Source organism: Molothrus ater, chromosome 12 (assembly GCF_012460135.2).
Source record: "Molothrus ater isolate BHLD 08-10-18 breed brown headed cowbird chromosome 12, BPBGC_Mater_1.1, whole genome shotgun sequence".
NCBI lineage: Eukaryota > Metazoa > Chordata > Aves > Passeriformes > Icteridae > Molothrus > Molothrus ater.
In genome coordinates, this window is record NC_050489.2 from 12,962,641 (window position 1) to 12,977,546 (window position 14,906).

At 49.6% G+C, this 14,906-nt stretch overlaps 1 protein-coding gene across 2 annotated transcripts in view; it reads left to right on the forward strand.

Annotated features, from left to right (window-relative positions):
• GNAO1 (G protein subunit alpha o1) overlaps window positions 1-14,213 on the forward strand; it is a 141,269-nt gene extending 127,056 nt beyond the window's left edge. The window contains exons 7-8 of one of the 2 annotated variants that reach the window (XM_036390520.2): window positions 10,353-10,506; window positions 12,271-14,213. In XM_036390520.2, coding sequence (XP_036246413.1) covers window positions 10,353-10,506; window positions 12,271-12,458 — 342 coding nt within the window. In that variant the 3' untranslated portion in view covers window positions 12,459-14,213. Of the gene's footprint in view, window positions 1-1,315; window positions 7,556-10,352; window positions 10,507-12,270 lie in introns of those variants that run through there. The other variant, XM_036390521.2, reaches the window with a different exon arrangement.
• The last annotated feature ends 693 nt before the right edge of the window (window positions 14,214-14,906 follow it).

The window sequence follows — 14,906 nt, forward strand, 5'->3', positions numbered from 1 at the left end:
CACAATACTTAGTAAAGCAGCAGCAGAATCCACAGCTTGATTTAAACCAAGCCAGCATTAGTGATTCCCTGCTCTCCTAGACAGAATCAAGCATCTAAATCCTCATGTGTTTGAACAACCAACTTCCTGTTCATAAAATAACCTCCTGCTTGTGCTCAGCATGTGGAACTGATTCTTTACACAGCTCTCCATGCAAGAATCTGCTCACAGAAAAAAACTTTGCTTCTCTTACTTCACACTTATTCTCAGGTCCCATAATCTTCAAGAATTTGTGTCTTTCCCTAGCAGTGCATGTGTGTGCAAGTGGGATTTCCCTGAGCAGCTGCCTTCCACCACAGCACATCTCCAGCCCCAGTAAGCTTCTCTCTAGCAAATAACAGCATTTCCCATCAGTAAAGCATCATGGAGAGAAAGGCACCCAAAAGCAGTGACAGTTTTACTGTTGTGGAGCCTTTTGGGGGTCAGGCAGTGCCTGGCAATGCTGGGAGCTGCACTCCAGGCCAGCCAGAGCCTTCATCAGCCTTAAGGAGGTACCCAAAAGGAGCCATGTGTGTGAGCAGGGTCACAGCTGGCCAGAGGAGAAAGGATCTACTCTTTTGCATGACTTCTTCTAAGCTTTTTTTACCATAAAATTTGAGGGTTAATCAGGTTTGGTACAGATATCTCTATATATCAAAACAAGAAACTCCTCACAGTGTGATTTTAGTCATGGCTGTAGCAGAGAGTACTGCAATCCTAATTCCTTTTAAAACAGGGACATTGTGTATCAGTCTTTTTGTTGGGATTTGGGTTTTTTTTTTTGAGAAAAGCCTGTTTTGCCCTGTAACAGAGGCTGGATCTTTTCATGTCCCTTTCTCTTAATGATTTAGGGAAAGGAGGGCACAGCTACCAATACTGCCCTCAATTCATGTTAACTCTTCCATCAAAAACTGAAGCTTTAATAAAAAAAATCTAAAAAAGGAAAAAAGCTAAGCCTTTTCCCTAGGTCAAGCACTTACTGCATTTCTTCTATTTTTTGTCACCACGATGTGGAATTTCTTCCATCATAGCCTGTTTAACACTCAGCTCCCTCATCTATTTCATCTCTATAAACAGCAACTCAGAATAAAAATACAGCTGAGCTGACAGTCAGGGAGCATCTCCTGCCTGGCAGCAATCCTGGCTGGTAGCAGTGCCCATCCCCGAGATGCAGAGAGGGCACCTGGGCTGCAGCAGCTCCCCACATCCCACAAGGGCTGTTTGCAGGCACCCTGCAGGCTCCAGGTGATGGGGTTGCTTTAATCCACCCTTTTTCCTTTCCCCTGGCTCTCTGCAGGCCCCAACGCTTTCACGGAGGCGGTGGCGTACATCCAGACCCAGTACGAGAGCAAGAACAAGTCGGCCAACAAGGAGATCTACACTCACATCACCTGCGCCACCGACACCAACAACATCCAGTTCGTGTTCGACGCCGTCACGGACGTCATCATCGCCAACAACCTGCGGGGGTGTGGACTCTACTGAAGGCCCTCCTCCTCCTCCTCCTCCTCCTCTCCTGGCACCGCCCGGAGCATCCTCCGCTCCTGCGGACAGGTCCTTCCTTTCCTTGGTTTTTCCTCCTCAGAAGATGACAAGGAAGAAATACATAATTCCCTCCTCCTGTCCCAGAAAACTCTGCAGCAAGTTCTGCTTTCCCCAGACCCATTTTATTTTATTTTGGTTCATTTTTTGGTTCATTCCCTTGCTGCCCCATTCTACTCCTCCGTTCCAATTCACAGTGTTGTGCAGGGAGCTAACGCATTTCCCACGAAGTGCATTTCAACTGCCAAAAGACAAAAATACTTCAGTTTTAAAGAGAGAAAAAAAATCAAAGCCTTAAAATACTGGTCAGGAACAGTGTAGTTTGGAACCAAAACTTTTATTTTGCCTTGAAAATTAAGGGATATTGTTCATTCTCCTGGTTATTTGCCTTTTTTTAAAAACACTATTCCTTTGGGAAGTGCTAAATACAACCTGATCATTTTGAGGGTACCTTACAGCTCCAGTTCTGACCCCAAAGCTGGAGGGTTTGGTGTTGAATGCAGCCACCATAGCTTGGATTTGTACATTCTCCTTTTTGCCAGACAGCTATTTGAACAAGTAAAACAGCCATATCGAGTTCTGCTGGTGTCTGAGTAACAGGGACACAGTAACAAAGCCTACTAAGCCTTGTCTAAAAGCATTCATTACTGGTAGCAGTTTTACCTCAAGTTTTTCAAAATTAATGATAAAATTTACCTAGTGGTTGCTGTAACCCATTTCTGAGGCACTTCCATGGAGGCCATGGAGGCACTGGGCTGGGACCCCTGGAGTGTAGGCAGTGAAGATGCCCCAGGAATGGTGTCCTGATGGAGATTCCACACTCAGTGGCATCCTGACAAGGAATCCAGCCTGGGGACCTTTCCCACAGCACCTCCCAGCCTTAGTGATTCAGCAGAGGTGGTGCTCCTGCAAACACATAGCATCACTTTCCAAACTTCAGCCTTGAAATGCTGGGGACTACAAAAAATATTTAGCCCTGGCTTCTTATAGGCAGAGTCTGATCATCAAGTGCCTGAGATGGGAAAGGTGCTTTGGGAAGGCTCCCTGTGTTTGGGCAGCAGCAAAGTGTGCAAGAACCTCGTGGCCCTTCACTGCTCCTTGGGCATCTGAACCCCTTGAGAAGCACAACGTGGTGCTCTGAGCCTCCTTGGCTGAGCACAAGCCAGTGGCTTTCCTGTGTCACCTCCTGCCTGAGCAGGGCTGGTGTCTCCAGTCAGGGCATCTCTTTACCAGGATTGAGATGGATGGTTAACACCGGCAAAGGACAGCAAGTGATGGAGTAGGAAGGAAAAGTGCAAGGGAAGGAAGAAGGAAGGGCATGGGAGAGAAGTGAGAAGGATGAGGGTAGTACCCAGCACAGCAAAACTGGGGGCTCAGAGAGGACAAATGCAGGTGGGCTGAGGTATGTGTGGCCACCACCAAGAACTCTGGGTGCTGCTGAGTCAAAGGCAGAAGGGGATGTGAGAGGTGGGGTGTCACCTCTGGGGACATGCAGGGACTCTTAGAAGTCCACCCCAAAAGCTTGTTAGTTGTCTGGGTGAGACAACCACCTCTGAGGTACCAATCAGGGCCCACCTCACCTGGGGGCAGGTGGGCAGTGCTGATCCATCCCTGCCTCTTCTCTGCCTCTTAAAAGTCCATTATCTTGAAAAACATGAATCTTTGCAGGCTGGCCAGAAGTTCAACTGTCCTCTCTTGGGAGCCTGATCTAGTAGTGGCTTTCAGGTCTCAGGAGGTCTCTTCAGGGCTGAGAGGGGCAAACAATATCTCTTCTCACTGTGCCCATTTAGGAGAGATGGTGTGAGAGCAGCCCAGAGCAGCACAGCTGAATGGGAGGGGCCAGGTGAGAGTCAGTGTGCAGGAGGCAGTGACAGGAACACATATGGTGGCACAGCAGGGAGAGGACAGGGGGAGAGGCTTAGGGAATGTTTTGGGAGACAAGCTGCAGAAGGGAGACGAGGCAGATTGAGACAGCAGGAAGGATGGGAAGAGAAGGGCACCTGGAAGCCAAAGGAGAGTCCCCATCAGGGGCTGTGCTCTGCCAGGGCAGTATTTGTGGGACATTTGTGACAAATCCCCAGCCAGGATGTGAGCAAGCAGGGAAGGCCTGCAGAGGAAAATGAGGTGTCTGTCACCCATCCAACCAGCTACAGCCCAGCATGGCTGGAAACTGCCAGTAACCCCTCGAGAGCATTAAATGATGCATTTACTATTGTGCAGCAAGGACCTGCTGCTGCTCTGCTGGGCACTAACAGCAATAACACAACTCCCTGCCTCCCCTGCTCTGGCACAAACCAGCACCCACCTTTCTCTTCACCATCTCAGCCTTAAAATGCCTCCAATGACATCAGCTCCTGCAAAGAGCTGGCCAAAACCAGGAGCTCCTCTGTGCTCCTCTCACGCCACAGCCCACCCACACATCTGTCTGAGCCCCAGCAGTAACATCCAGCATCCACGTGGGGGTTGTGTCAAATCAGGGCAGAAAAACCACACATTGGTTACATTTGGTACCTAAACTGTGTAACCACATGACCCAGAGTGATGATGGCTGGTGCTGGCAGGGACGCAGGTCTTTTATTAAGCTCTGTAAAAAGAGTTTGATCAGAAGCACTGGAGTTTTGGAGATGTTCTGTTCCCACCCCTTGCTGTGAATGTTTCAGCCAAGCAAATAAGTAACAGAAGCTGTTCCCAGGGAAGGCAGCACCACACCAAGACTTTGTGAGCTCCCAACATAAAGCACACAGGAATATTTTGGTAAAGACAATTTAAATTAACTCCAAACTCTGCCAAATGCAGTCAAGTGGCCAGTGCTGGCTCAGTGCACTTTTACTGCTCCCCAGGCTGGATTCAGGTAACCCATTCCCAGCTTTGCCAGCTGGAAGGTCCAAGCCCCCTCTGGTGCTCCAGCAGATCCCTGGTACATTGATGACCATCAACAGCTGGTGCCCCATGGGGAGAAAAGGGAGAAAAAGCAGAGGAAATGTTGCCACAAAGAGCCTCTTCTTTCATTTTCTTTGGCATATTGTGTGTCTAAAGCTTCATCTCAGCTGTTGCTGCTGACATTCCCTCCCTCACACCAGTGTCAAGAGGATTCACTGACAAATGCTGGAAGCAGCCTTTGGAAGATGAAATGCTTCCCGTGTTAAACACTACTATTTCTCCTGCTTGATGGCCATGTATAGATTTGTGTCTGCAGAGCGCCTGCCAAATCATTACTCATTGCTGGCTTCTGCATCCTCTGAAGCCCTTCCTGACAGATGTGCCTTCTGCAGGCAATCTTCTGCCCCATGCTTTTTCTAAACACCAGCAATTCTTGCAGCAGTTGCCTAAAAAGTACCTTGAAATACATTGCCTGCTTTCAAAAGCCTTTTCTTAACAGCCCCTTGTGCTTTGCAATTGCTGTGCTCTGAATCCAGACCCTTGGAGATCCAGAGCTCTGTTTCATTTGCAGTCTCCACATAGCAGGGATGGTGCAACTGGTACAGCTGCATCAGAAATCCTACCAGGGCATGGAGATTTTAAAAGCACAAAATGGAAACAGCTATGTATACACCCTCCTGCACTTCAAAGCTAATGTGGGAATTTGCAAAAAAAAAAAAAAAAATCCTTTTTTGGGATGCAGAAGGTTTTTAATGACTCAGGTCACTGTTCCAGCAGCAGAAGCATCCAAGGGGTGTCAGCACTGAAAGCAGCATTAGCAACTCATGATGAGCTTCAGACAGCAGCAAAAAGAAAGAAGGAAGCTCCCTGTTGGCTTGCTCCGTAGTCAATGAGAGGGTCGGTTGTGGAGCCATGAGACCACAAAAATGCAAATAGCTTCTTTATTTAAAAAACAATTTCAATGAAATAGAGGAAGCCACACAAGAAAAGTCTTGCAGCGCTGCCGGGCTGAGCTGCAGAGCTCCTTCGGAGAGTGCAGTAGCTGGGCTGGCTGGGAGAAGGAGCAATAACCATGCCCAGGGAAAGCACACACTGAAATACAGCGCCAGGCTGCCAAAGGCAGTTGTTCATCTTGCCCAGAGAAGCCGCTCACAGTCTGGTTTGCACGGGGGCCGGAGCAGCGCTGCGGGAGCGCCCGGCGGGGCCATCTGGCGCTGCCGGCTGCTGCTGAGCCCCTGCTCCCTGCCCGCCCTGCACGGCCACAGCCCCACCGCCTGCCCACAAACACTTCAACTACATCTCCCAGGAGCTTTGTACCGCAATTAGCTTCTTGCCTTCAGCCAGCTTTCCTGGATGGCCGGCCAGCCTGCCTCTCCCTCCATGGAGGGGACAGCAGCCCCAGGAGGAGCCTGCCGTGCCTCCTCTATCGATGTGATTTTGTTTCATAGGACGCTGAAAGTGTTAATGAGGGCGGTCTTTAATGTACATTGGAACATATCTGGTGGGTTTAATCTATCATGGCATGAGCCCAGTGCTTGCCTGCAAGGGAACAGACCTTGTTCTAAGTCCAGGAGTGCAGTCTCCAAGAGGTCAGGATGTGACATCTTCTATGTCCTTTTGCCAGAAATCCCCATGTGCCCAGCCTCACTGTGCAGCTCAGCAAGGCAGACATCGCCCCTGGGGGATTTCCAGTCAGTGCTGGGAAGGGGACCAACCCTGCACTGTTAGTTTGTGTGACATGTCCCAAGCCTTTTGTGGTCACAAAGTCTCCTGGAGCCAGGGAGAGTTGCTGAGTTCCTGGAAGAAGGCTGACCATCTGTCAAGTCAATTAGAGAAGCTTAGTTCCAGTATGCTTGGGTGTTTTCATGGTTTGTCTTCAGGCTTACCACCAAAAACTCCACCACCATTTCCAAGGAGACTAAAGCGCTCATTAGTGATCTGACACTGGACACGTCAAGGTCAGTAGAAATGGTGTTACTGAGCATCACCCTGGGCACCCAGACCCATCACTCACTTGCATCCCCAGTGCACACATGAGAAAGCAGAGACGTGGTCCAACTGGCACAAAATTGCAGACCACGGTCTCACCTCCACCTCCCTGCAGGAGAGAGCAGGCAAACAGACCCCAAGGCTACGAGACTGGAGGGTACTGTGTCATTTCTGAGCTCCAGCACTGACACGAGGTAATTGATGCTGACAGATATAGGTACATGACCTATATAGTTATACTGAGAATGTGGCTATGGGAAGGGACTTTGCACAGGACCACTCATGCCCCAACAAGCAGCCTGTGACATCTTTATTTGTGTGCAAACACAAGCAAGGGCAGCCCTTAAACACCAATGCCTTAGTGAGAGGAGGACCAAGGCCTCCAGCTGGCACCCTGCAGGCAGAGGGAAAGGGAGCTGGATTCAAGAAACAGCCCCAATTCCCCAGGAGGGCAGCTCTGTTCATGGACACTGGGTGCAGTAGGCACAGGGAGGAGAGACCAGGAGAGGAGGTAGAAGGGCTGGGAGCTGGCTGGATGCTCACTGCCCCGGGCCCTCTTCCACCCAGTGTCCTGGAAATTAAGACCCAGTCCTGACTGTAGTGCAGGCAAGCAGCTCCAGAGCTAAGGCTGCTGCTCCAGGTGGAGAGAAGAGATCATGGCAGGTAAAACACCATTTTCAGCAGTACCTGAGTCTCACCAGCTTTTCCAGTGCTGGACCAACCTGGTGGTGCTGGGCAAGCAGATAGGATTGTTTAAGCACCAGCCATGGCCCTGTTAATTAGCCCAGTCCCTAATTTGTGCTCCTCAGCCCTGTTCCCCCACCTCCTTTTTCCCACTTCAGCTCGACAAGGGAAGAGCGACCATCACCCTGCTGCCTCTGGGCTCCTGCTCCCCAGCACATTCCCAGAGGATCACCGGAGGCCGTCACCATTTTCCTTTAGCTGGTTCCCGCTGAATCATTTCTCCTGCATGTTTGATGGCCCAAACTGTATTAACTGTAATTTTGTACGAAGAGTGACTGTCCATTGGTTTAATAGAGCATTAGTTATTGTAATAATTTATTGGCTGTTGGTAATGTATTTATTAGTTACAAAATGTTAATAAAGTGCCAGCTCTTTTCTAGTGTGAGAGTGGTTTTATTGTGTCTCCCTTGAGCACGTCCAGTTTATCAAACTTGTTATTTTACATTATGGCTGCTCCACAAACACTTGCACAACACACAGCACCAGCTGTCTGCCAGAGCCTCATCCACCTGGAAATAAGGAATCTAAAAAGATATAACTAAAGGATACTTCATTTTATGTAAGTATTTGGCAGGATTTTTTTTCCTTTGCTCATCAGAGGCAGCAGCAGGGCAGAGGATCCATGCTGCCCCGCCCTTTCCTCCACCACATCAGTTACAAATCCTTCACAAGTCACAAGCTTTGCTTTTCCACTGTCTCTTTGTGTGAGCATAAAATCAGAAGACCCACTGATGGTTCAATTCAGTAAATGGTGTCTTCTCCTCCTTGCAGAAGCACAAAACATGGAGCATCCCTCCCTCCCTTTTAAACAATGCTTGAGCCAGTTTGTTCTTTTATGTTTAAACTAAAGATCTTCCATTATTTGAGGCATACTATAGAAGTAATGGACTTGAAGAAACCAAGAGAAAATCTTCGATAAACCTCAGCAAAGGAAAATGAACCATTGCTCCTATTGACTTCACCAAATTCCAGTGATGTGGCTTCAGCTGGACCCATCCTCAGACAGGAATTCCCACATGGCCCATCCTATGAATCAGACAGAACTACAGGTCAGCTTTGAGAAAAGCAAATGGCTGAGAGGGAAAGGATTTTGCTTTGTGTATTGATACTGGGTATTTTTAGAACTTTCTCCAGAACACCATCCTGCTCAGATTCTGCTGGGTGTTCAGAACCCTGAAGTCATCAGGGTTATTTTGTCCGAGTGGGAATTCCCATTTCCCTGGGCAGAAGCTTTATTTCAGCTGTTCTTCTATCAACACCATCACTTCTTTCTTTAAATAAATACATGTATAGGACAACAACAGAGATGAACAAGGAAAAGCCCATCCTGATACTCCCCATGAAAATCTCAAGACCCAGCAATTTTTGCAACAACCACAAGTCAAGAAGAACCACATCCTTTGGTGGCAGTTTCTGTTTTGCCTATGAATAAAGCCTTTTTTTATTTCAAGATAAGGATCAAATTGAAGTCCCAAGGCTTTGGAAAGCGCCTGCCTGGCATCCCCAGCTACTCTTTGTCAAGGAACCGACAGTGCAATCTCGAAGCCTTTCAAGATGAAATCAGACAGCTGCTAAATTTTGCATGCAAAAGCTACCGTTGAAGTGGAGCTAATAAAATGACTCACTAATAAAACATTCATGGAAAACTCCAAAATGTGTAATTGGGTCATCATTTCATTAGCAAACACACGTGTTCTCGCGGATTTTGGTGAGTCCAGAGCCCCCTTTGCTGTGCCTCCAAAAAAGGGGCTGTGGGGGGATGTTGTGGGGGGGTTTTGCTGCAGAAGGGTTCCCCACCCACTGCAGAGCCTTTCCAGGAGATTTCCACAAGGCTTTTGTGAGCAGCTGTGTCCCCATATGAGCTTGAGGCAGCCGAGCCAGATCTGGGGGGCTCAGCCAGCCCCCAGCAGGGGTCACAGGGAGGGGCAGCAGCTCCAGACTTCAGCAAGCCCTGGGCTTGCACCAGGAGCTTTGCACATTCAAGTAGAGAGGAGCTGGGTACAAACAAGGAAAGGGGCACAGGGGCTTCCTGAAATGTCCCTCAGAGCTGTCAGTGGACTAGCAGGAAATGGCTTTCTGGTGATTCTAAGAGCAAGTTAATGATGGAGAAAATGCCTGGGAGCTCTTGGAGAGCCAGATCTGTCCTGTCCAGTGGCACCTTCACACTAACAGTGAGTGCATGCACCTGCATGGGAACACCCTGCTCTGTGGGGCCCTGTGGCACCCAGTGGGACACAGGACAACCTCACCTCACCTCAGCTCCTCCTGTTCTGCTGTCTGGTCTCCACTTCTTAAGAAACTTTGGTAACATAGGGGGAAGATGACTGTTTATGGGTTTTGTCCACCTGTAAATGGAAAAAAAAGGAAAAAAAAACCCAACAAAACTACAGCTTTTAGAAATTTACTCTTATGCTCCTCCCAAAGCTTTTCCAAGCTTAAAGTCTCCCTGGAGCAGCCTGCAAGGCCAGAACTCTCAGGAGAGCTGGGAAGTGGGCTGGCAGAGGCACCTGTACTGGTTACCACCATGCAGGTTACCTCCTTGGGCCACACAGTCACCACGGGTATTTTCAAAGCTCAGCTGAAGATTTTTCCAGGGACAGGACCTGCCCCAGCCTCTGGGCAATACCTTGGCACTGGTCTCACTACAATGACACCACTCAGGGCCAAGTACCCTTCCAGGCAGGTCCATAGGGCCACCCTGGGATGGCCAAAGCCCCTTCCATCCCACTCTCCATGCCAGGTGTGCCCTGCCCTCCATGCTGGCTGATGCCGTCTGTCCATCCTTTATTTGGGCTCTCCAAAGGATGCTCCAGGGGCACCCAGACCCTGAAGAGAGACAGGGCCCCTTCCCTACTCCTTTGGTGATGCAGGGGAGGAGCAAATTACTTTCTTCTCCCCTCTTCCTTGAGGTTTCAAGTGTCTGCCCTGCTAGAGTGGCCCCACAGGGCTGTGGGGGAGGATCAGCTGCAGCCCCCCACCTGCCCTGGCCTCCAGCCCAAGAGGAGCACAATACTCCATTTCTTCCACCTTTGTAACCAGCTCAAATTTACCACTGTCTTGTTATAGAGATTTTTTTTTTTGCTTTCTAACCGTTTCAATTCACAAAAATGTTCTCCTCTCCTCTAACTCTGTCTTTGCCTTCCTCTCTCCCTTCTCTCCCTCTGTGCTCCCCTTTACAGAACCGCATGCACGAATCTCTCATGCTCTTCGACTCCATCTGTAACAACAAATTCTTCATCGATACCTCCATCATTCTCTTCCTCAACAAGAAAGACCTATTTGCTGAGAAGATCAAGAAGTCACCTCTGACCATCTGCTTCCCTGAGTACACAGGTAGGTCCTGAGGCTGACAAAGCACAGCTGCTGTGACACCCACCCTGCGCCACCGGGGCCGGGGGGACAGAGGGGACAGGGAGCCTTTGGGGGGTGTAGAAGCACTGCAAAAGCACCTTCAGAAGCTGTGATGCAGCTCCAGCACCTCACTCATGGGCTGGGGCTGTGTCCTGAGTGGGGCAGTTCTTGTGGCAAAGGTGCCCAAGCAGCTGGTGGGACAGAGAGGGGGTCAAGACAAATGGAGAGGAGATGAAATGAGCCTGGGCACAGGGAGCTGTGGAAAGAAGAAGATTTGGCAGGAGCTGACTGCCAAGCCACTGGAGCCATCCTGTTTGCTGGTGGCTCCTGGGAATCTCCTGGGAGAGGAGGAGCTAAGACTCGTGGTCCTCCAGGCAGCATCCTCCAGGAGTGCCTTCACGCTGGGTGTGGCTGGGGGAGGAAAGAAGCCCTTTACAGCAGGAATCTGTGGAACCTCAAGAGAATCATCCATTTTGTAGTGAAACCAACATGGCCTGGGGAAAAGGATAAATAACCAAGAAGATGGGCAAGAATAAATCCTTTGGAATTCTCTAAGGGAAAGAAAAAAAGCCAGTCTGAATTCAGACTCGAGCATCCCCTGCAGATACTGAGGTGTCTCTGAACTGTTCCACCCAGAGCACATCCATCCTGGATGCCAAACCCTGGGGACAAGGAAGTCCCCCAGCAAGATGGCACCCACTCCCCTACAGCATAAGTACACCAGCATTTCCACCAGAGGCATTGAGGCTTCTCCATCCCGAAGGCACCAGCACTTTCCTCACAGCCACCTGGTAGAACAATCCAGACTGTCCCACGTGCAGCTGTATGGCACAGCCAGGCCACTCCATGGAGGGGCACAGCCTGGTGGCACTGGCCCAGCCTCCCTCTCCTTCGGCCACCCACTGCATCAGGAATGAGGGGAACCAACGAGCTGGGAAAGGAAAATAAATCTCCAGATAATAGCAGCTCTTGCAAAGGCGATTTCAGAGGCGTAACTCAGCTTTGTGGCTTCCCGCGAGGGGCCAGCGCAGCCTCTCCCGCTGCCCTAAGCAGCTTAAGGCAATAATGCACATTTTTCGGCTCAAACATCTGGCGCCTCTCCAGCCCACCTTCCCAAAGCAAAAACTGGGAGGTTTCCCCGTCACAACACGTGTCCCCACACGGCTCCTGGGCCACCAGCACCACTCCAGTGCTGGGGTGAGGCCCCCAGCCAGCCCAGGCGGGGCACACAGGGGCTCAGCCCCACAAGGGGGTACAGTCGGTATCCATGGGTGATGTTGGGGTGGCCACCAGCTCTCCTGGCCATCCCTCCCCCTGTCTGGCCGAGGGGCCACCAGGCCATTGCCCCCCAGGCCAGGAGCACTGTGCGGGTGCCCCTGTACGGGGACATCCCTCGGGCCCAGCCCGGCTGGGCACAGCTGGGGGACCCTGCCTGCCCTGCCCTTCCCGGGGGAAAAGGGCAGAGGGCAGAGCAGCAACACCTGGGGAAGGAGGAGCCCTCCACAGGGCTTGGGTGTGATGTTTTCAGGGAAAATGGGGCAGAGGGGGGGCAGAAGGGTAATGGGGGTGGGAAGGAGGGATATGGGGGGGAAAACGGACCCTGCTAAGGGGTGAAGGGGAGGGTGGGTGAAAATGAATAATTTTTCCAGTGTCTGTTACAATGAAAGCTCCTCGAGAGCAGCGTGGGGCCGGGTGTGCCGGGAGGGAGGGAGGCGGCCCTCAGGCCTGACCCCGCTCTGCCCGCAGGTCCCAACACCTACGAGGATGCGGCCGCCTACATCCAAGCACAATTCGAGAGCAAAAACCGCTCCCCGAACAAGGAGATTTACTGCCACATGACGTGTGCCACAGACACGAACAACATCCAGGTGGTTTTTGACGCCGTCACCGACATCATCATTGCCAACAACCTGCGGGGCTGCGGCTTGTACTGACCCCGCGCGGCGCTCAGCGACTGCTTGGGTGGCGATCCCGCCGCCAGGAGAGAAAAGAAACATAAAAATAACGGGAAAAAAAACAACCCCAAAGCAACCACACACAGACACACAGACACACACACACGCGTGGGGAAAAAAAAAAAAAAAAAGAAACGAAAAAAACAGATTGAAGGAGAGAAAAAAAATGTCATCATAATCATGCGAGTTGGTAAATAAAAAGGCATAAGGAAAAATTATATATATACGTATATATATATATAAAAACAATCCACACCCACCTTTTTAGTTTGTTTTTTTGAACCGCCTTGTCCCACCAGGCTCCTCCCTCCGGCCCGCAGTGTCCCAGCCTGAGGGCACCCCCGGGCCGGGGGCTCTGCCCGGCCTCACCATCCCACAGCTCCCCCGTACCGGCAGGGAAAGGGGAAAGGGCAGCGCCCGGGGTCACTCCGGTTCTCCTCCCAGCAGTTATTTGACCATGGGCTGCTATTTTTTAATTATCATTATTATAATTCATTATTGTGGGTTGGCTTTTTAAATTATTATTATTTTGATTAATTTTTTTTTTTTTTCCCAGCATGGGCAAGGCCAGGCTGCACCTGCCCCTGCCTGTCCCAGCCCTGCTGCCACCTTCAGAAACAAAAAGATTTTTCTTTTTTTTCTTTTCTTTTTTTCTTTTCTTTTTTTTTTTTTTTTAAATAAGGAGGGAAAAAATTGGAAACTTCCTCCAGCCACGTGTCACAGCTAAAAAAGGAAATAACAAGCAGATCTTCTCCCATTTCCCACCCTGACTGTTCGGGGGGAAGGCTGCAGTGGGGCATCCTCCTCCTGCTCCCTTCCCAGGGTTTCAGGAGGCTTAGGTCGGATTTTCTGAATTCCCACCCCAGTTCAGGCCAAAGCCCTCACCAGCCAGAGCCGGTGGGTTTTTCCCATTTTTTCCCTCCTGGTTTAACAGCTCCCTGCTCCCGGTCACTGCTCACTCTCCAGATCCGTATCCAAAAGCACAGCTCAGCCCCCCAGCCACAGTCCCCCTCATCCCTCCTTCAGGGCCGACCAGGGACATCAGGGAGGGCTATACAAATATATATATATTTTGGTTTATTTTATTTTTTGTTTAGAGTATTTTTTTGTTTTCGTTTTGTTATTCTTTTTAACTCTTTCCAGTGAATGCTTTTTTGTGCTGCTTTTCTCTCCCCCTCTCCTGCCCCAGTCCTCTCTCCCTTTTAGTGAATGGTGTTTTCTCTCTCATGTGGGGATGTTTGTGCTGCAAAATAAGAAAAAAGGGGAAAAAAAAAAGAAAAAAAAACTTAAAAAAGCAAACTTAAAAAAAAAAGCAAGAATGAAAATAATTTAAAAATTTTAAAAAACACACACAAAACCACAAAAAAATAACTTAAAAAATAATAAAAAAACAAGAAAAATCGAATGTAGTGTTTACATTGAAGCCACTGTTTTCATGACCAATCCCTTGTCATTTCTACTTTGATTAGTAACCAGACGTCTTCACAGTTTCACTTTTACGAGTTACCTTTGCTGAAGAAGAGCAGTCACACCTGTTCAAAAGAAAATGAATAAATAAAGAGGAAACTTAAAAAAAGATATTATATATATATATATATAAAAAGCGCCAGGTCTTTCTAAGCCTTTCTATTACCAATCAGTGAGGTTTCTGTGATATATTACACACTGCCAATCTCTTTCTCTGACTAATGGAAAAATTCATGTGTAGCTCAATAAAGAGAATGTTTGTCTGTACCCCGGGCTCTCCCTCCCGCGCCTCCGCCTCCTTCTTTCCCCCACGCCTGCCTGCCTCCTTCCAAGAGAGGAAGAAAAAAATACCAAAAATCACATTTTGGGGGGATTTGCTGCTGGTAGCAGAGGGAGAAGGGAACTATGGATTGGTGCAAGTATAGAATTTGTGTAAATCTTAAGAAAGCCGTGTGTGGAAGCTCTCTGTTGCTTCCAAAGCAAAGGTCCCCTCAGGCAAGAAAATATTTTTATTTCTTTAGGGAATGCAAAGCTAATCACCAGGGTGAGTCCTTCATTTATGACAACACAAATCCCACAATATTCAAGTTTTTCCCCCTGAAAGTGGAAGGTTTTCCAAGAAAGTTGAGGTTTTCTCCCTGCTGCTCCGGGAGATTCAGGGTTTGTTTGGATTTTTGGGGGGGTTGGGTTTTTTTCCCAGTTTGGGTTTTTCCTGCACTCTCCTTCATCCCAGGTCCCCAGCTCCTGTGCCTGCCAGCACTGGTCACCATGACCACGGGTGGGACTCTTGGAGAGCCACCAGCCCCTGGGCACAGCGCTGGCACTGCCTGGCACGGGGCTGGCTCTGGGCACACCTGGCATCCCCTCCTGTACCACGGGAACGCTTCCAAACTCCATGGGAACACCTGGGATCGAGCCATAGGCAAGGCTAGGACACCTGGCATCCAGGACCTCCTGTGC